The sequence below is a fragment of the Diadema antillarum genome, unplaced genomic scaffold, assembly GCF_040938485.1.
Source record: "Diadema antillarum isolate AM-2024a unplaced genomic scaffold, OU_Dant_1.0 scf00000057, whole genome shotgun sequence".
Lineage (NCBI taxonomy): Eukaryota > Metazoa > Echinodermata > Echinoidea > Diadematoida > Diadematidae > Diadema > Diadema antillarum.
Window position 1 is genome coordinate 2,648,368 of NW_027270946.1, and position 23,177 is coordinate 2,671,544.

Consider the following 23,177-nt stretch of genomic DNA (forward strand, 5'->3'; position numbering starts at 1 on the left):
GAAATACGTTATTACTGTTAGACAAAGTACTAATCCAGCTGCATCTTTTGTATAGTGTTGGGGAACACCAACAAGAACAGTTTTACATTGTTGCTAACATGAATGTGAACTTGATGACTTTTATTTTGTTGTTCCTAGTTACTGGTGATGTGATTGGTAAATCTAAACTCAAGATAGGATCAATCAATGATCAATCAAGGCATTATCATTCAGCAAGATTGAAATTAGTTCATGTGTGCGTTTGCGTGTAAGCAATCAAGAGACACTGTACATATTCAGTGCCATCGGAAATAGTTTTGACAAGTGCAACTTTCTTATGCCATAAATATCAACCCGTCTTATCAACCAGTCTCAACAACCCGTATTATGAGTAGTAATGATAAGTGATTTATCTGTTATCCAGGACGTATACAAAATGTTTTCAATGGCCGGGATTGCAACTCGGTGGGATCCGATGGGTTACCCGATCCATCGCTTTGCAGGTTTGTCGAAGACGCAGCTACCCGAGATCAGGGTTCTCTCATGTACAAAGCATATCTACCAAGGGTGAGTAACGTAATTTTCGACTCGTATTAGCTTCATCTTTAATCATTTCAAAACAGCTGTATAAAATGAGAAAAGCATCCCCAAATCTAACATATGTAAGTTTTCAAAGAAGTTTTGAGTAGAATAATTTCACAGGTGAATGTGTGTCCTGCCTTTACTGACTAACCTCACAGGTGTGAATGTGAGCACGATTTATTAGATAATGCACGAGTGAGCACACATAAAAGACAGAAGGGCAAGTTTTCAAAATTTGCAAGTCATTTTTTTTGGGGGGGGGGGGGAATCGATGAAATGAAATTTTGATAAATTCCACTTCCGGTGTATTTTAAAGTGTTTTTGTCTTATCATCCATTTGTTTCGGTAAAGTTGATTTATATGTGGGATTATTTTGTCTTTCCTTACCTTAGTTTAGACTCCTATTCGATTATTATTATCATCATCAATATTACTTTTATTATCATCATTATCGTTATTATTACTGTTGTATCATTACCGTTATTTTTATCAAAATTCCCTACAACTTCGAAAAGAAAGTTTTCAAAGTTCAACAGAGCTATTGAAATGCCTATATATTACGACAATTTCGCCGTTAGAATGTTGCCCGACGACGTACAGAATATCTCAATAATTTTACACTTCGCATTTATATTCGTCCTGACCATACTTTGTGTCATGTTGAAAATTTTGTTTGTTTGTTTGTTTGTGTGTGTGTTTTTGTGGGGGGGGGGGGTATTGTTGTTGCTGTTGATACAACCATTTAATAGTAAGAGAAGTTTTTGCTATTTCGTTTGGCTTGCTATTACGGCATCTAATCATTCAAATTGGAAGCTTCGAAGAATGCTTATAAAATGTTTTAGCAGATTTAACTTGTATAATTGTTATGTTTTCAATATTCATGAATGAAGCACTACCAGTCGAAAGGTTGTGAACTTGGTTAGAAACTAGTGCAATCTTTGAAACTAAGGCCACTATTTTAGCTATAGAGGAGGTGTGTTTAAATCGAGGTCAATCAATACAGCTTACACACTATCTCATCAGCTAATGATATTATATCACTATTTCGCATCTTTACCACCGCTTTTCTCTCTCTTTTATTCTATGTTGAAATACCCTCCGAGCAGAATGTTCACTTCTGTGACAACAGTGACGTCGACGAGTTCCAGCACAACGCTTTTGCACCTAACCGGCAGAATAGGCTGTGCATGGAAAAAAGCGTTTGGGAGGTAAGCGATGATCCATCGCATATTGACGAAAATGCCATTCTCTTCCCTGTGAAACGAATTATACTTACTAGAATTTTAGATATGTCTAATTATTTGATATTGTTATCTTCTGTTCTCAAACACGTATCCTCTATAGGCAAAAGAAGAAAGAAAGAAACAAAATTACCTTGAGTCCATACAAAGCTTCAAATACGGAATAAAAGTCTCCCTATGTCGGCATTGCCCAATTGATCTAACTCTGCCCTTTCTGGGCATGAACAGGATTGTGACACCCTGATATTTACACCAGTGACGGCGAACACATTCGCTCAAAGTTAATTACATGTGGAGTTTTTCGTTTCAATTCTCAAAGTTTTCACTTCGCTAAGGGAATATTTTGCTCAACAAACTTGTGCAAGCATCAAATTGAAGTGTAGCAGAAGCTGAATGGGAACGGGGAAATTCTGCTACCACAGGGCTACATCTGATGTAGCTCAACGCTGCAGTGCTAACTATACAGGAAGGAATGGTGTGGCCGCGGATTCATTGAATCAAGGAAAACTGCGATGGAATGCATTGATGACATTATTTGTCGACTTTGCTACGGAAGAGATTGGAGTAGCACCAAAGACTTGAGAGAAAGCTCTTACAGGGATTCCTAGTATCTGTAGTATCAAGCAATACACATAGTCGGGCCAGGGCCTCGTCCAATACTTGTTAAAGGGATGGTATAGTTTTGATTGAGATAAGGATAGTCGGGCCAGGAAAAGTTTTAACGTAATATATGTCCCCGCCAGAAGTAGCATTTTGTGGCAAAATGTACAATATAGGTAAAAAATCAAGTTCAAAGGTCAAAGAAGTCAAAGGTCAAAATTCTGGGTACAAGTTTTGAAGCCCTCACCGAGTGCCATCACATAAAGCAAACGGAATCGAAATCGGGTTCGAAATGGCGAAGGAGTAGCATTTTGTAGCCAATGTACAATAAAATGTAGGTCAAAAATCAAGGTCAAAGGTCAAAAGAAGTCAAAGGTCAAAATTATGTGTAGAAGTTTTGAAGCCCTCACCTAGTGCCATCACATAAAGCAAACGGAATCGAAATCGGGTTAGAAATGGCGAAGGAGCAGCATTTTGTAACCAATGTACAATATAGGTAAAAAATCAAGTTCAAAGGTCAAAGAAGTCAAAGGTCAAAATTCTGGGTACAAGTTTTGAAGCCCTCACCGAGTGCCATCACATAAAGCAAACGGAATCGAAATCGGGTTCGAAATGGCGAAGGAGTAGCATTTTGTAGCCAATGTACAATAAAATGTAGGTCAAAAATCAAGGTCAAAGGTCAAAAGAAGTCAAAGGTCAAAATTATGTGTAGAAGTTTTGAAGCCCTCACCTAGTGCCATCACATAAAGCAAACGGAATCGAAATCGGGTTAGAAATGGCGAAGGAGCAGCATTTTGTAACCAATGTACAATATAGGTCAAAAATCAAGGTCAAAGGTCAAAGAAGCCAAAGGTCAAAATTCTGTGTAGAAGTTTTGAAGCCCTCACCTAGTGCCATCACATACAGCAAACGGAATCGAAATCGGGTTAGAAATGGCGAAGGAGTAGCATTTTGTAGCAAAATGTACAATACAGGTCAAAAATCAAGGTCAAAGGTCAAGAAGTCAAAGGTCAAAATTCTGTGTAGAAGTTTTGAAGCCCTCAACTAGTGCCATCACATAAAGCAAACGGAATCGAAATCGGGTTAGAAATGGCGAAGGAGCAGCATTTTGTAACCAATGTACAATATAGGTCAAAAATCAAGGTCAAAGGTCAAAGAAGCCAAAGGTCAAAATTCTGTGTAGAAGTTTTGAAGCCCTCTCCTAGTGCCATCACATAAAGCAAACGGAATCGAAATCGGGTTAGAAATGGCGAAGGAGTAGCATTTTGTAGCGAAATGTACAATATAGGTCAAAGGTCACAACTGAAATTCTGTGTAGGAATTTCAAAGCTCCCATTTAGTGCTATCATATAAAGCAAACAAAATCAAAATTGGCTCATAAATGACAGAGAAGTAGCAAATTGAAGATTTTGATCACACACGGACGCACACACGGACAGACAGACGGACAGACGGACACACGGACACACACACGTACGGAGCCCGTTTCATAGTCCCCTGCTCGAACTCGCTCGGCGGGGACAATAACGTATGGTAATGACAATGACAAATGCAATCCCACTTAATCGGGTGATACTATATATTAGGCCCCTACGTAAGTACTAATAGGGCTTACATAACCGTTACTTGCAAGCACAATCACCTGACCTTCACACGTTAATGAGATATCTATTTTCCTCACCTCACCTCATTTCAAACTACTTCGAAAGGTTATCATGGAACACAAGGATTTCGAAGGAGCCAACGATATTGCCCCTGTATTACGAGATGACACCACACCTGAATTCATCGTTTTGAAAGACAGCCCACAAACCACGACGATCTTAATCTTGGATACATCAGGTTCAATGAGTAATAATCCGGAGAGACTAGAACTTCTGAGACAGGTACGGCTGACGTCTACTAAGAAAGATACATAGGCCTATACGAGTCAGAACAATGAGGAGGTGCAAAACTCCGTGTAAAGGTCCCACACATACTGGAAAAATGGTGACTGACAGTTGTAATCCGTACTTGGGTATAAACCACGAATAATACGAATCAGTTTTCATCAGGAAGTACATAATAGACCACAGAATATATGTTTTGACAAAATGGAGCGTAGCGATGCGTCAACACTGGTTTTTTTGATGAAACGATCAGTACTGGCATGCAGTGGTTATTGACTCAGCAATCGTACAGAAGATGAGAGCTCACAGTGCGTAAATCAGCATGAATGCCCGGCACGTGAATAACAAACTGTCCTACGGATGGTTCATTGTCACTTTTGACGAATGCTTATATAGTTTTATGTTCCTTAAATACAGACGGGGGAAGAGGTGCATGACATAAAAGAATTCGTCGATTGTAGGACTGCAGTTATTCGTGGTAACCATGTGGAAGGGAGGCCTTAGCCTGCAGGTTGAGCACAGTATGTGTTATCATTATTTTTTTTTTCTGTTGCCAGTCGTCCTCATACCTCATCAGAAATGTGCTTCCCGATGGATCCAGAGTAGGTATAGTCAGGTTTGCTGTGGGCGCCTCGGTGTTGAAGCCCATTACTGTGATTGACTCTACCGAAACCAGAACATCTCTCGAGAATGCTCTCCCTTCCAGAGCGTCAGGTGGCACCAATATTGGAGCAGGTGAGCTATACGTGTCTAGCACTACTAAAATTTATAATTCATTAATTTAAGATAATCATGAATCGATCTGTCCTGGAGAAAAAAATCTCGAGTTGTAATTACGCAAGGACTACAACTCTGTACCTGCAACTTGCAGATCATTCGCTGTTCTTCCATTCTGTTTTGTTTTGAAATTGTACATAGAACTTTTCAAATAAAGTGTATTTGAAAATAAGAATTAAGTGTAAAACAGCTGAGTCTGGGTATTGAGCACAGCACTGGCAACACTTCATAGATTATTCTAGCCATACTTATAATATGATCATAAGTTAAGATTTCCTTTCATAAGATTTTTACAGATAAGTCATAATAGGCCTACAGACTTTGCATATGGTGTCCCCAGTCAAAGGAAAGTGGTAGACGCACTTAACCTGAAAATGAGATGGATGTACTTTACTTCGCATTTATGGAACGTTGGTTAAAGAGCAAAGGCAGCGAGAACTCCTACGAAATAAACTGGACAAAAAGGAACAGGGCTCTTGATTTGCTCACATCTTGTTTCTCGCATTGGTGGTGTAGCAGCGAATGGAAATGATGACAAAAATGATTCTAGCGTGATAATAATGAGACTCTCCTACTGAACTGCGTGGGTAGGAGTGCACATACGCTTGCCAAATCCCACAATAACTTCCTTTGTTGTATCCATCGTTACAATTCAATATAGAATTCGTAGAGTTACTTTTAAAATTCTTAAAAAGCTAGTTGAGCAATCTTAAGCAGATTGTTTATGATATTACTGATAAAAATGCATCAATATCATGTAAATATATATATATATATATATATATATATATACATGTATATATATGTATTATACATACATATATACATATATATGTAAACCCAAGAAAATGTGTACAGTTCAACCATATTCCCCAAATATTAGATGTAAGTAGCAAATAAACAAGCCAGTTCCAGAAATGTCCCATCGATTGTGAATGTGAATAAGATTCATTCTCCGATAACAGCGTAGATTTTTACAAGTCCATTTCGTGCTGAAATAGTACCATAATGCAGAAAATGATAACTCGAATCTTCGGCAATAAGAAACACGAAGTTTTGTACCGTAATGCAACTGATATAGCATTCAAAAGAGAAATAGCAGCTGATATGCTGCATATTTTTATTATTTATGTTAAATATGAATATGTATACCATTTCTGAAAATTGACAATCTGAAAAGAAAATGTGACTGCAAGCTGATAGCATTGTAACTTCTTTTTTTTTGTAAAGGAATAAGGGAAGCAACTGATCTCCTAGAAGATGACGTGCCCTCTAGAAGAAGATTCTTTTTGATAACCGACGGCGAACAGACCGGTAGTGTCACTATTGCACACGCCATGGATGAGGTAATGACAGCAATGTCATTAGCAATGATTCCCTGTTATAATTCGTCACAATTTAATCCAAGAACTGGTAAGCTTAAGTGCAACATCACTAGATTTCCAATTCTCGGACTCAAACTTGAGCTTGGGTGCTTTTTCTATTCCTTAACTTCCCCTGCTAGGTTGCACGAAAATCATCAACCGATCGACCGCCAATGTTTAGTGGTGTTCATAGGTAGCCCACCATTGGGGACCATTTACAACCTTTCTGCAAATAGTCACATTATTTTCCCCCGCAAAACGTTAGCAAAACGCTCATCGCTAATTGGTGAGGAACTAGTCGCCGATCAACACTTTTGGGGTTTAGTCTTCCATTGCTTGTTGATGGTCGCCAGAAATTTGTGGCTGCTGGAGATCGGCGACCAGTCTTTGCACATTTTGTGGCCATGCTCTAAAGTGATGAATTCGCAAGTTTAATGGCCTTGCTCTCCCTTTAGTCCGAAAAGAAAAGTTATATGAAGTTTACACGTGATTCTGAAAAATTTAAAACACGCCACACACTTAAATTGATTGATTCATGTCTGACTAGCTCGAGCTCTTGGACGAATTGGAAGTGCATGCGAAATCAAAATAGAAACGCAAGCTTGTTTGACGTGGTAACGGTAAAGTCGATTTCTTGATCTATGTCCAGGTTCTGGCTGCCAACGTGCGCGTGTGCACTGTTGCCGTTGGTCCAAATGCGGACGCAGATTTGGAAGAGTTGGCAACAGCGACAAATGGGAAACATTTCTCTCACTTGGATAGTTCCAGTGGCATCCTTCTGTCGTTCATTGAGTGCGCGTCAGACATCGGAGGTAAGCTCCAATATTTAGTAACGGTACTCAAGCACAAGTTCAATCACAATTTCACTGTGTACCTAATCATTGATTTACAAATCCTCATTCCATTTTCAGGTTGACCTCGAATTTCTAAGCCTTGTGCCCTGCCTGTTGTGTGTCCCTCTACTGCACTAACATACATCCTCGTCAATCTTTATGAAACCGAGTTTATATGTACACATAATTATATATATATATATATATATATATATATATATATAGTGTGTGTGTGTGTGTGAGTGTGTGTTTGTGTGTTGATATATAAGAGTAAACGACTAACCAGTGCCAACTGTTTGACGACCCAAACCTGTCCTAGTAAACCGCTATCATGATGCATGCATAGTTTCGGTGTTTACCTCTTGATGCTCTGTTATCAATTACAAATCTTTCATTAAAATTGATATTTTGGGTTAAGTATAAGTACAGTTCAGGATGACTATACACTATTGTAATACTCTGTCTTTTGAGGTTCATAGTCTGTTTCACGAAACTTATACATTATACATTTTTGATTTAGCTGAATTCCCATATGAGGAGTGAAATCCCCCGTAAGCTCAAGAAAAAAGGTGAAAGTATCTATTCCCCACACCTCCTCGAGGCAAGGTGTACTCTTTTGTAGCGACCTTCTGTTTAATGAAGAGAGCCCAGCCTAGTGGGCGTCGCTCTCGGCTAAGTTCGCTTCGCTCGCCCATTATAGCCATCCTGCAGCGATCGAGGGCCTTTACTAGCCAAGGTGTAGGGGTGATGGTGATGAATATACTTTCAGCTATAGTCAGTGTACCATATGTCTTCTTCTTATACAATACAATGACAACAAATTTCTACTTAAAGGGAGGTAGTCCTGAGAATTTTCACTGTATGATGATTAAGAAGAGTAAAAAATAGAACCTTTCACCAATTTATACACGTGGAAAGCAAACACTGTCTTTGTACGCGATTTAAAAAAAAAAATTCCTGCAAGCGATCGTGTAAGAGCCTGCCAAAAGATGCAACGTCATTGATGCCCTACTCTCAAGTTGACAGCTGTGCCTCAGAAAACCAGTTTAAGTGTTCAAAATGATCATATCTGATTTTTTAATGAAATGTGACAATATGTGGTTTTATTATTTCAAACAAAATATTTCAAGCTTATTTATATATACAATTAATATAAAAATAAATAGTAAACATGTATTCATAAATAACTAGGGAGCGTACGCATGACGAGCAGAACACGGCTGGGAAGAGTTGTGCCTCGGTGACGTCTGACTCTCCGCCAAGACTTGCTCATTAGCGTATTCATCATGCAGATTCACACTTTTTCAATCAAAATTTACGAGCTTATTTGATGATTTGAAAGTTTGTTTTTGGTGAAAGTAGTTCATTGGAGGTACCAACAACAACATATTTTTTTTGAAATTCGTGAGGACTGCCTCACTTTAAGGAAGCAACACTTAGTTATATCAATGATTCCGTGCATGACACGAGCTTTAGATTTGCAGCGCGGACGTTTGAGACAACGCTTGAGCTGGACGTTCTCAATCCTCTTCCCTGCGTCGTGCGTCTTAAGACCGGTGAATCGGGGCAAAATCGTGTAGTGTGCGGCGGGCTTTAGATTACGCTGAGACGCAACGTATAAAAAAGAAAATGGCGCCCCCATTGATCGGTGCATCAAGTAGCTCTCTACGTCGTGAACTGAGCGGACGTAAAAATAGCCCTGAACGCATAGTGAAAACTCAGGCGCGCGAGCTATAAATAGATCGCGTCTGATACGCGATTCTGCGCATGCTCAGACCATTTTTTTTCCTCTGAACGTCCCCGACGTGAAAATTTATATCTACGTATTCACTTTATGTCCATCAAGCTACGCCGACTGCTGTTACGACGAGCTCCGAGTTCGTGGGAATCCCTGGTGGAGAGAGCCACAAAACAGTGTCGTACGTGGAGCCTGCTCTGACTGGCGGATTAACAGCTGTTGTAAGCTCTACTACCGGAGAATTGAATCCCGACGACGTGATCCTCACCAGTCCGTCAGGAGTAATGTATAACAGCTCTTCGGATGTCATCACAGCAAATCCATCCTTCACACAAATTCAGTTTGACATCCAAGAAGAGGACACAACAGTAAGGAATTATCCAGACAATATCAGTGACTCAAGAAAACTTATTCCTGTGGTATTGAATCATTTTCTAACTGCGATGTACACGAAGCCACTCTTTCGGACTGTCCCGAAATTGACAGAAGAGGGACGGAAAAATATAAAATTGTCAATTTCGTATTAAGTTGGCTCTGAACTTGGTCAATAGCCAATTAAGAGCCGGAGTGATTACGATGCCTATAAAAGGCCACACGATGACACCCGGACCATACTAGAAGCTTACATGAAGATGTGGATCTTTCAGATGAAGCTTTGCAAGGTTTTCCTGCTATTTTTGGCCTGCAAAAGATTTTGCCTCCCAATACAAAGCTGCTGCCGAAGCCGAGAAAACTTAAGTCAAACGATGACATAAGGTACCCTCACGAATATCAGGAAGCCTGTAATTATGATCAGATTCGAATGTGAAAGTTTCCTTTATTGTGTGCCCATCTCTGTTCAATTTCCGGACAGTGACGCCCCCATTCTCTTGTACACATACGTCACACATGAACACATTTGCATAAGTTGTATACCTATGTCTCTGAATATTTATGTGATATGCAAATACAACACATCAACCTCTTGTCTCTTATCGACTTTTTGTCATATGACTTTATAACATATTACAACTTAAAATCTTTTCCTGCAATTTTGGGTTTGTCGAGCCTTCTTCGTAGAGTCTTTGGGAATAGTGAAAGTTTGTTAATTGTATATAATGTCAGTGTTACATTTTCAAGATTTGTATCGTCATCACGTAGAGGGGAGTAATAACAAGCAATATTATGTAGATTAAGTTAATGCAGCGTTGTCAGTAGAACTCCGTAAGTTAATTTTGAGGAAAATTGGGCATTCCATTCAAAAGTTACGAATTATTAAAGTTTCGGTGCCAATCGCGCTGGAGGAGACGACAACAGGAATTCGCGACGTCATCACAGGACAGTGATATCCAGAAAACCACTGTAGCATAACGAAAGAGCACTTAATTTAAATCTTTCAGATAGCATGCAGGGGGACTAATACTACCTTGAACATATATCAGTACCAAATCGGGGGATTGACGGGAATGTGTTTCCTACAACAAGAATAAAACCCTTAACATTCTCATCTCAATAAACTTCTTGGCACCTTCTCTAATATCACGATTTTATTTGCAAATTAGAATAGTATCAGCTGTTAAGATGGTCTCACTTTCTTTTGAGCCTGGTGAGATCAAAACAGATCACGGATCGTTGTTACTGGTATCATAATTGTCCATTATGCTTCATCAATCGAGTACTGTGACAAAATCTTTTGACTATGTTCCACTCCATTTCAAATTATTGAACTTACTTTCATAACTGTAGTCCGGACAGTGGGAATTGGAAGTTACTAACGACGACGAAGACACCAGGGATTTCAGCGTGATCTTCCAGCCGAAAGTTCTAGAGGGTGCCACCCCCATTGAAGTCACCAGCGCGTGGGCATTACCGTTTGTCTCACCGCCTGAGAAGCAGGTTCTCTACGTGATGGTGTTCAGAGGTACGACTGAAGCATATGCAATGTTTCAGTGATGTTAATAATCATAGTTTATTCTTACAAGGAGGATGACATGATATCAACCTGAAAAAAATATCAATGCAGATGATAAAGATCTGTCAATCGGCCTAAATATCTAGAGCTACAGATTGAATGTACGGTGCGTTTATCGTTTCGAACCAAATGGTGCGAGATGAAACGAATGCTAGAGGAAGTATTCACAGGGAGAGAATGGACATGCGATCGTGAGAAATAATTTCGGTAAAATAAACTTCAGAAGCAAATAAGTGAGAAAATGTTAAACACAACAATATTCCTCTATAAATCTGCCTTTAAAGATAAGCAGCTCCCATGCAATATGTCATGATCATCTCTGAACTGAGGCGATAAACGCAGTCTCTGTAAGTTAATGATATTCGTAATGGGTTCGTGAAATCAAGTAGCAACCATTATAATGCTAGCTTTGCCAATCAAACTCCGTTACGCGGCGATATACAGAGACATTACTTTTCATTTATTTATTTATTTATTTATTTGCGTAACAAACACCAACCATTCAGCCATCTTGTCACATGGAAAACAAAAAACAAAACTGGCAATTTACAAACTCATGTACTAATAGAGTCAATTGCACAACTTGACCTGAATAGGGAGCTTTCGATTTGCGAAGTAGGCCTGTCTCCTCTCTCCCTGCGTCCTGCTGCAAAGTAGCCTTATGTTCGTGCCTTAGATTCGCGAAGACGGAACTTATGCAAAGTAAAATGGCACCCCTCAATATTGTCTTCCATCAAGTAGTTCTCTGCGTCTTGAATTTGAGCGGACGCTAAAATGGCCCAGAACCGACGTGAAGAGTCAGAGGACCCGAGATCGATTTTGATAAGCGGTTTTGCGCATGCGCAGATCAGTTTTTTTTCTCACAACGTCCCCATCAAAAAACAATCCTTATTATTACCTATACGAGGTAGTTTTGCGAGGCAATTACAGTTGGTATTTTGCAGGGTCGTGGAGTTCAGCGGGCGACATTAGAGCATATCACGAGCATCCGGGTTTTTACATATTCAGTGGACTCCCATTATAACGAAATCCTCGGGACCGGCAGTTTTATTTCGTTATATCGGAATTTTGTTATAACCGAGCAAATAAACAACAGAAATACATAGAGTGGATGACATTGCAGCCCCAATTTTTACTTCGTTAGAACCAGAATTTTGTTATAACCGTGTTCGTTATAACGGGAGTGCACTACAAAACAGGGAGGTGGGAAGAGAAGGAGTGGAATCTAACCTCCCTGCTTTACATGTAAACATTCCGATCGACCGCGGAGAGAAAACATTCAAGGAGGTCGCTGCGTGTCGATTACACGCACTGCAGAAGAACGCCGATAAATCAACTCATACAAGGTCGACCACTTCCAGCGGCACTAGTCCATTTGTGCTCAATAACAGTGACCATCAGTTATTACAACTCTCCAAATTGAAACAGAAGCAAAAATAAAGTGTAAAAGAGTTCAGATGTTTGAAGTTCGCCTGTTACAACTACATATGTATCTTTGAAGTTGGAGTTGAATGACATACATTGATGAACAATTTGTCAATTATTCGACATGTTGGTGATGATGTACAGGTAGTCAAATGTGGCTTGATCTATATCATAGCGTATAGCCGTAATCACATATTTTCCTAATTTACCTAGGGGATAGGTAATAATTATGATATTGACTGGCCTTGAGGGAAATACCAGATAGATATTCTTTCAGTTTGGGCAATAATTATTTTCTGGTATCTCCCTCGAGGCCAGTCAATGTTATGTAAATATTTCCATTTAATACAGCGTATTATCACACATGGCTTTATGGTTTGTCCCATGAAGGTTCGGCACCTGTCATTGTAGCTGACGTCACAGCAACTGTCACCCTTAACTCTTTGGCCGGTGGCGTCGGGAAAACAGTCCTGCGACCCTTAGATAACGGCGCCGAGCCCGATTCTAGAATGAATGACGGGACCTACTCCGCGTACTTCACTGAATTTAGCGGATCGGGGCGTTACGGCGTCGAGGTTTGTGTGCGCACGCATTATAATGTTAATCGAAGACAAGTGTCTTGGAGATCTCAAAGAGATATAATTTCATTTATTGGCTATTGGAAAGCCTAACACAAAAAAGGGGCATTTTAAAAACGTCACCCCTTCGAGTTCATAACATTATGAAGAAGCATCAAAAAGAATTCAGGTAACGGTCTCTTCGGACTGCAAAAATAACAAAGATACATTCAAGATTCTGCCTTCGAAACAAGCGACCCGAGTTCGATACCCGAGTCTCACTGAGCTATATGTCAGCTGAATGTTGTGTGTAATCATACCGTCCTCTCTAGCAAGAGGCAAAACACTCTTCCCCTCGGATAGGATATAAAATGGAGGTCGCGTGTGTGCTTATAACTGCCACATGTTCTCTTCACAGATTGAAGTCGAGGCTAAAGACGGCACACGAGTCTTGGTAGGGGTGACAACCGGAGCACCGGCACCTGCAAATCCCGCTGTAGGCGGCGTCTATCAACCACTGGAAATCTTGTACGAGCAGACTGGAAATTTCAACAGAGAAACGATTGGCGGTAGCTTTGAGTGCCGGAACGCAGCCACGTGTGACGCAGGTATGATTCTATTCTCCAATATCCATATGGAGAGAAACTCAGGTGTCCACAGTGTTATGGGCCCGAGGAAAAGAAGGTGGCAAATCAACACGTCACACGTATCATCAATGACACGAAACAGATCCCCACGAGACTTTCTTTGAGTAACAGCAACTCAACTTTATTCTTGCCCTCGAGCGCCATGTCTGTCCGAAAATCCTCTCTGATTTTCTGCTCCACGTGGGCTCAACATGTTACTCTAATTTACATAAATACATATTCATGCCAACAGTCTCAACTGAAGTCTGAGGTTTGAAAACTGACCCTAATTATTCAATAAAGGGGACACCTCGTCTTTCACAATCAAGGCTAGATCATGTTCTCTTCATCATCGGCACTATTCAGTCGGAAAACTGTTTCCTAGAATTTATATAAAGAGATTTATCCGAAGAAAAAAATAATAGTACGGTTATAACTCATACTAAATTATAAGTGGAATTAAACTCGGATTTCACAGAAAGTGGAAAAATGTAAACATCTGCACTTTTATAACTTTAATAGATGCGGTCGATCTCTACCCGCCAGCACGAATTGTTGACCTCTCAGGAACCCATGTTGACCCAGTGACGCAGACGGTCAACTTGACTTTCACTGCTCCTGGAGATGACCTCTCAGTCGGAAATGGTATGGACATCGGCAAATCTGCTTAGGTTTTACTTCAAGTTTCTTGTCCTTTGGAGCCACATATGATATTCAAGAATCAGTGGTATGCAGTGGTATTCATGATATGAATGTGTCTTGCTTCCTTTTGCCATTTTTCATGTTTGCTGCAAATCTATAATACTTTGGCAAAAAGAAGTAAGTAACATTCTCATGATAATCGATAGTCACTTGCTTCCTTTTGCCAGATTTTTCATGTTTACTAAAAATCTGAAATACTTTGGCAAAAGGAAGCACTCATGATTATGGCTGTCATTTGCTTCCTTTAGCCAAGTCATTTATACAGTGTACTTGCACACAATCTAGAATACTTCGGCAAAAGGGAGCAAGTAACAGCCTTATGAAATGATTGTCACTTGCTTCCTTTTGCAAATTCTTTATGTTTGCTTCTAATTTATAACACTTTGGCAAAAAGAAACAAGTTACATAATAATGAGTTTCTGGGGGACTATCAAAATTCTTCGAATTTTCATAAATGCATCACTATATGACTTGCACGAATACCGACATTATTTCTCATCACAAATTTTCATGTTGAAGGGCCTACCCAAAAACATATTTTCTTCATTTGTACTCGATTTCACTTCCTCCTTTTGCTAAAGTAGAGCAGAATACCCTTATCATAAGTACGCCAGTAACAAGCAAACGGAATGTGTCCTTTTCGGAGACGTGACAATTTGTGGAATTCTCTTCATTTTTTTTTTTTTTGGGGGGGGGGGAGGGGTTGTTTTGTATCGTTGTTCTTCCATGATGTCAGGGCTACGGTAGCCATCTCATTCAGGAATGAGGGCACCAACATTATAAAGATTCATAACCTCTGAACGGATCGTCCGATTTTTCTCAAACTTCACACTGACGTATTACTGTATTTTACTTATGATTTCTTAATTCACTCAGTTCACATGTGCATTGGGGAAAATATCTCCTTAAGTTGCTACGAGCATACCGATCAGCTTGTTTATTGATTATCCCTTTGCAGTTTCGCATTATGAAATAAGATATTCCACAAATTTCACGGACCTGCGTCAGAACTTTGAAGAGAGTCCAACAGTGCCCGATAACTGGTTTGTCTTCGGTGACGTATTCGCGCCCTCTCCGGCTGGTCATGTGGAACTCTTCGTTATCCGCGTCAATCAAACGGGTAATGAAACTTACTTTCATTGGTCAAATGTTTACTTGTGTACCGTGTAAGAACTTTTATTCATCATTGTTTGTCTGTCCTCAGGTGAGCGTACACATGCATATGAAAGTGTGTTTTAACTTGCATATGGAAATATGGACATATTTATGATCGTTGTAAGTGCATAATTGGTTGTACAGGCTTATATCTTTCATCTGCCCTATATAATATTATACATTAATGCCTCCTTCGAGGTCGTTTTCATTTTTCAATCGATTTTTTTCTTCTTTTCAACAAATTTTATTTCCAATCCATAAAATATGTCGTACTATTATGGAAAAGTGAGGTACACAGCAAGACAGATACCACTGACGGTATAATCCTTAAAACTGTGCAATAAAAAGTAGATAAGTAGTCATATGAAGTAAAAAATGTGGAAACAAAACACTTCGAAAATGTTGGGAATACTCAAAAATAAATCTACTGCTCTACGTGAAAAAGAAAAAAAAAATGCCGCATTCGTGTGTTGCGTAAAGGCTGGAGAACTGTGTGTAAGCGAATCTACTTTGCGGCCGCGCGACGCAGTCAATCACGTGAAAGCACGACTGTTTTAATACCAAGCAGAAACTTTCCTAGTGATGGGAGATAAAAACCGATGCTTACATCCGGGGACAAATTAAATCATTCCTATGTGTTCGTTGTATGTAGAAATGAGTCAGATCTCTATGAGATACTGCCTCCAGATTTGCCATGAATGTCAACCGATGAACCTGAATATTTTAATACCAAGCAGAAACTTTCCTAGTGATGGGAGATAAAAACCGATGCTTACATCCGGGGACAAATTAAATCATTCCTGCTATTCTATGTGTTCGTTGTATGTAGAAATGAGTCAGATCTCTATGAGATACTGCCTCCAGATTTGCCATGAATGTCAACCGATAAACCTGAATATTTCTTCTCAGCCCTGTAATATCTACAATACAATACTACAATAAGCAATGAATAGTTACTTTCTTACATAATTTTTTTATGACTACAGTGTGTTTTAACCTTTAAAACATTCGTTTTGTTTATGATCACCAGGGTCGATCACATACACGTTTGCAGTGGTCGCGTTCGACGACGCCGGGAATCGCAACGAGCGATCAAATCTCGTTGTATCTTCCGGATCGCTTCTTATCCCATCATCCGTGGAAGACTTCTTGGTGTATATCATCGCTGGAGTTGTTGCAGGTCTCGTGTTGGCAATGATACTGATCACAATTATCGCTTGCAGGTGCCGGCGAACGTCCGGAGGTACCCCTGCCAATGCATCTGGAGAGCAAAACCCAACATATGTCGTATAACTTTCCTCGCTTACAGCATTGTGATAATGTCTTAATAAATTATTCCAGTTGCTGTACTCAGATCTCTAGCTTGTCCCTGAAAGACGAAAAACAATAATGTTAATGGAAATGTCTTTCGCAACGTTTCATACACGGTAAATCATTTATACTGCTGACCCAAAATCTATGAACCCATTGTGAGTTGTCAGCTGATTGTCGTGGAAAGCTGGGGGCAAAACTATTTACACTTTTTTTTTTGTTAGGTGTCTTTATCGTATTCGAGATGTAAAATTCCCAGGTCGTTTCTCAAAGTTTATATTGAGATCTTAGAATCTTAAGATCCTGCAATCATCTTCACTTGCACATGAGCTCATATGACAATCATATGAAATATTAGCGTACTGTACAGACAGAATGTAAAAAAACAACAACTGAAAGATCATTTGCCAGGATCATTAAATTTGCTGTAACAAAAATGGATATTGCCACTGAGTAACAGCATTAGGTCAACGCGTTGACCATTATGGATGATAATAGACGATTACAGTAAAGGACAAAATGGACGAAAATCACGCGTATCTTAAAATTCAGATGAACAAAGCGTAACTACTAATATTACATAAAAATCATATTTTTACATGACAGCACTATAGTAAGGTTAGGGTGGAATTCATTCAAAAGGAGAATAGGTAAACATACATTTATGTAACAGCTATACGTGTATACACATTGTACCTGCACACACGCATATGCAGTATATATGTATATTACATATTGAACACTTAAATGGTTCAAGCATAAGAAATTTCTCCTTATAACAATAGTAGCATGGATCTACTCTCCATGAGAAATGAATGTATGAACACAGTCTTTCCATAGAGAGAGCTATATAAGCTATATATCAATCATCTTGACTCCATCAAATTGTAACGAATCTGATACCTGCAAAAGAATAACCTAAAGGAATAAAAAAAAAATGGTGGACAAATGTAATAAAAGTACATTACACATGTGTTGAAATAAGTTACCTTTATTCTCTGAATGAAAAAAAAAGGTGAAACCGGGAAAACAAAAGCATTGTCAATCTTTTGATCATCGGTATGAAACTTTGCATATGAATCATTTAAAATAGAAAATGTCAGGTTATTGATATGTCTACTGTGCTTGGCTTAAACTCTTGAACATCATAGAAGTGATCTGACACCTACTTAATCTGTGATTCTAATTGCCAAGAATTTTGTTCACTCTTACGATCTGAATGTTACAAGTATGATTAGGATGAAACATTAATATGCTAATGTTCTTGTCTACACTTTGTGATATCCAAGTTTTTAACACACACGATAACATTTTCAAAACTAACGTGTGATTTCTGAATATGAAATGAAGATATAGCTTCAAATGTCACAAGCATACAGAAAAACAGTATTCTTAAGTTCTGTCCGTAAAGTCACCAGAACAGAATCGTCATTTAACACTTTGCGAAATTTTAGAAGTCATATCCCTTTCATTGAGGGGATGAAAAGCTACAATAACACTGCAGTGATTATTGTCACAGGGGTTGTCCCCATCAGGTACTTGTGTGTTTGAAGTCTGATAAGTTGAATAGTATTTGATGGTGCATATGTATGTTTCCACCAAACAGAAACGCACCAGCATATTTGAATTTCATATCTAAATTTAGGTTTGATATTTTCTGTGAAAATAGAATATCAAGAACCTGACAAATAGTGTCCAATAAGACTCATAATGCATTCTACCGAGAAGTATGAGAGAGGTGCTTCTTGCACATACACTTTTTCTCCATTATCTAAGACCCTTGATTTCTTTCTCTGGAGACATCACCATCAATAGGCAGGTATGGGTCAGGGAACCCTCCCCCCGTAATATCATAAAATCTGAGCATGGCTCATATCTTTTATCAATTTCATTATAATGTAGAAATATCCTTTTATCTTATTGCACCATTTATGGACAGTTTATGCAAAAATACCTGAATTGTCTAAAATTCTAATATTATAACGATTCTATCGTCTATACTTTCTTAATGATTATTGTAGCTTATGACTCAAAATCAAAAGTACAGTTTTACTTTGCTAAAATGCTAAAGATATAAAAAAACAGTAGATGGATAAGGCGTATTCAAATCTAGATAGTGATCAAAAGTCATTCATAGTAGACACTAGAAAACAATTGATGTTTACTTTGGTTCATAGTAGACATTAGAAAACAATTAATGTTTACTTTGGTTGTACTTGTAGTTGGATTTTGATCAGCCATAGTGGATGCGATATCTGACATCATTGAATACACCTTGTACAACCATGATCCAGAGAAGAAATTCTGTACTCCTGACAAGTGTCTAATAATACTTGTGATGTCTAGTCCCTTTCAGATATCTTAACGTAAATTAATAATCTGGGCTCTCAAATGAACATATTCAAAAGGAGTTGTCAAAGTCTTGTCCTGCACGACATGTGTCGAACTGTGAGTGCACATGTGTGTGACTTTGAAAACATCCATTTAAACATGGAGCCTGACATTACAGGAAGATCTGCGCATAAATTATTAGAAACAATAGATCGCTTTGTACAAGGCTTGTGTCGATAATGGCAGTAGCATTAGTGTTGCAAAGCATGGCTAGAAGAGAATAAGTGAAAGGGTCGAAAAGGTATGGATAGAAAGATATGTTTCCAAACTTAATAGTGGGAATTAGGGAGGGTGATTCAAAAGAGAGAGAGAAAAAAAGGGGGGATGAGGGAGACGTTATTGCTACTGTTTCTTTACTATTTCTATTGTCTTACTATTTCTTTGTCTTTTGTATTATTGAGAAACTTGCATTATCCATGAAACATTTGTCGGATCGAGGCCCAAATTTCAGTCCTGTTATCTTGTAGAAATTGTTCTTAACTTTACAAAATAAGCTCTTTTATTTCTAACCGGTTTGACGTGGTATGATACTTTTGATATCTAATCTTGTCCAATTCTCCGATGATGATCCCATGGTCCAGCAGCCCCACTACTCAGATATTGGTACCTCGTTCGTCTAATCAAAAGCATCTGGGCTGCCCGGCTAATATGAGATTGGCAAGACAACTCCAGTTTGTTTGTGCCAATCAGTGTTATCTTGCGTATCTAGAACAGTAAAAATAGTATGTTAAATATTTAATGTTAATTAGAAACATATATATATATATATATATATATATATATATATATATATTGCAGTATATACGTGTATATAACCACTCACAGGCTGCTGAACCAGAGACCATATAGAAAATATCCATCGAATTTCTTTCACTGAAAAAAAAAAAAAAATCTGGGTCTTTATGTAAATATTATGATCTTGAGGAAGAATCTGTCCCTAGTATCCCCGGTCGTGGTCTTAAAATAGGACATATTAATATTTACTCTTTTCCGGCAAAGATTGATATATATTCTGAAATTTTGTGATAGAGGGAGAGCAGCACGAAGGTGGTATAAATTGTGTAATTTGACTCCAATTTGCTGACATTTACTGTCTCTTGTGAACACTTGACTACAGTTATCATGGGATAACACAACAAGGATCTACTTGGGAGTCATGTACACCAGTTTGTGTGTTTATAGTACCTGAATTTGTGATGCTGAAATCTGAACTGTGAGTATATCTCTGGTAGCCCGAGGATAGCTCAGTCCCAAACACTTTTTTCTGTGTACCTCTGGACTTGACTGTGAAACTGGTTGCTTTGCCTACGTGTATGCTTACAGAGACCACTGAAAATGACTGCCAGGTCGAACAAAAAGCTGATCAGGGAATTACTTGAGGATGACGAGTTCCTGAATGCTGTTGCTGGCTTGGTGTCAAATGCTATTGATACCAGACTAGCTGAATTGAGGTCAAACATTGAAAAACAATTACAGATGGCGTCATTCATGACATCCAGTGCGAGCTCGATGCTGCCCAACAGCAGGTAAAAAAGCTTGAGACTCAACTGCAGTCCAGCACTAACAACACCAGGAAACTCTCCTTTGATCTCAACAAGCAGGAGCAGTACTCCCGTCGGAACTGCGTGAGGGTCTATGGAATCAAGGAGAGCCCGCACGAAGACACTGACTCCCTAGTGTGTCAGATGGCGAGGGAAAAACTCAGTGTTGATCTCCAACCACATCACATAGATCGCAGCCACCGGATCGGAAAGCAGAGGAATCCCAAGGATTCGGGTGGACCCGCTCCTCCACGGCCTGTCATCGTGAAGCTCACGAGCTACAGGTATCGTCAGATGCTGATCACAAAAAGGAAGTCGCTGAAGAATACCGGCATGGGAATACAGGAAGACCTCACCGAGTACAACAGCAAACTCCTGAAGGCGGCACAGCAACATGTGAAGGTTCAGGCTGCATGGTCTGTGGATGGACGCATCTTCGTCATACTGCATGGGAATGGCCAGAAAACAAGGAAGAAAATCATCAACTGCACTGAAGACTTAAGCTACCTATAACTTACCTGTCTCTTGAACTGAAGACCAGTCAGCCTGTTGAAACTGAACACACATGATGTATACCTACACAAGATAAAAGCTCTTTTATAATGACATATAGGTATTACTTTTGAAAATTCAAATGGATATGGATTACAGAGTTAATAATTTCAAAATGTGTAATGACTCCAACATCTCTCTTTGCACGTTTCACTCGCTCTCCTGTTTTTGTTTTTTGTTTTTTGTTTTGTTTTTTCTGTAAGATTTCTTTTGTATGATTTCCTTTTTTATGTGTGTGTTTTCTTCCATGTTTGTTCACGTTGAGGATGGTAGATGTGTTGTTTGTGTTATGATTCTTGAATCGGTATATAACGTAAAGTGTATCAATACAAATTGTACTATGCTTTTTCAGTTTATTGCCAGAACAACAATGCTGTCGTATGTTTATTTCCGCTCATTGGAGATATACCAACTCAATCTTGTGCGACATGAATAATCCATTCACTAGCATCGATCCTGATTTTCACTTGTTTAATACCCACAGTTCATTTAATTGTTTTACCTCTGATGAATTTAATGTGCATTGCAAATATATCTCAGAACTTAGTATGATTCATTTTAATGCCCGTAGTCTCCTGAAGAATTTTGAAGATATATCCATATTTTTGTCCTCACTGAAGCACTCTTTTAGTATAATTGCAATATCAGAAACGTGGATATGTAAAGACCCTGTGATTCCATTTAATTTACCCGGTTATACTTTCATTCATTCAGATAGAGTTTTTGGTCGTGGAGGAGGTGTTGGTCTCTTTATAAAGAATGATATTTTTTTTTCAAATTCGATCAGATATTTTGCTTTCAAGTGAAATTGATAAAGGTATTTGTGAGTATTTGTATATTGATTTTGTACATGATAACTCCAAGTACACTGTTGGTGTCATTTATAGAAAACCGGACTCAAATGTTGACGATTTCATAGAATTTTATTCTGAAGCCCTATGTACTGTAACGAAGGAACATAGAAATATATTTATAACAGGTGATTTTAACGTAGACCTCCTTAAGTATTTAGAAAATCAAGGTGCTTATAAGTTTTTAATTGCTAATTTTTCGTTTGGGTTTGAACCCCTTATAAAGAGTGCAACTCGCGTTACTTTAAACAGTGCAACTCTTTTGGATAATTTTTTCACAAATGTTATGAATTGTCAATTATGTTGTGGTACATTTAGTAATGATATTACAGACCATTTACCTATATTTCTAATGTTGAATAAGATAAGGAAAAATAAAAACATTAATCAGAATTATTCCCGTAAAATAACAGATGAAGGAATTTGTTTATTGAGTGAGAAACTGATTAGTGCAGATTGGTCAGCAGTATATGATACTTCCAATGCAACTGCAGCATATGATATATTCATTGCGAAATTGAATTTTTTATATGATGATATATTTCCCTTAATGAAAGTAAAAAAGAAAAAGATTCGCAAACCGTGGATAACTCCTTTTCATCTTCGGTGTATAAATAAGAAGCATAAATTATATAAGAATTTTTTATGTAATAGATCTTTAACAAATGAAAAGAAATATAAAGACTATAGGAATAAAGTAAATAATCTATTACGACACGCCAAGAAAAATTTTTATTGTAGTAAATTAAATGAAAATAGAAATAATGTGAATAAAACTTGGTCTGTTATAAATTCACTGCTTAATAAATCACCAAATGAAATGCCTACATTTTTTTCTACGAAATGACGAAAAAATAACAGGTTCTCAAATAATTGCAAACAATTTTAATTCATATTTTACAAATATTTGTAATGAAACATTATTATCTTTATCAAAACCTAGTTCTGATATGCATTTTAAAGATTATCTCCAATGTGATTTTTTCCATTCTTTATTTTTTAACCCTACCACAGAGAGTGAACTCTTGGAAATTTGTAATGTTTTAAAAACAACGTATTCTTGTGGTTTTGATAATCTAAGTTGTAATATTTTGAAACAAATAATATTTTCC

At 38.3% G+C, this 23,177-nt stretch overlaps 1 protein-coding gene across 1 annotated transcript in view; it reads left to right on the forward strand.

The window, feature by feature from the left end:
• The window catches only part of LOC139715926 (calcium-activated chloride channel regulator 1-like), a 38,109-nt gene extending 16,934 nt beyond the window's left edge, over positions 1-21,175 (forward strand). Inside the window, exons 3-15 of the mRNA XM_071627479.1 lie at positions 1,668-1,769; positions 4,112-4,288; positions 4,849-5,026; positions 6,299-6,414; positions 7,082-7,244; positions 9,112-9,371; positions 10,729-10,903; positions 12,770-12,954; positions 13,355-13,544; positions 14,085-14,207; positions 15,223-15,384; positions 16,450-16,599; positions 20,598-21,175. Of these exons, the coding sequence (XP_071483580.1) occupies positions 1,668-1,769; positions 4,112-4,288; positions 4,849-5,026; positions 6,299-6,414; positions 7,082-7,244; positions 9,112-9,371; positions 10,729-10,903; positions 12,770-12,954; positions 13,355-13,544; positions 14,085-14,207; positions 15,223-15,384; positions 16,450-16,599; positions 20,598-21,175 (2,559 nt within the window). The remainder of the gene's footprint in view (positions 1-1,667; positions 1,770-4,111; positions 4,289-4,848; positions 5,027-6,298; positions 6,415-7,081; positions 7,245-9,111; positions 9,372-10,728; positions 10,904-12,769; positions 12,955-13,354; positions 13,545-14,084; positions 14,208-15,222; positions 15,385-16,449; positions 16,600-20,597) is intronic.
• The last annotated feature ends 2,002 nt before the right edge of the window (positions 21,176-23,177 follow it).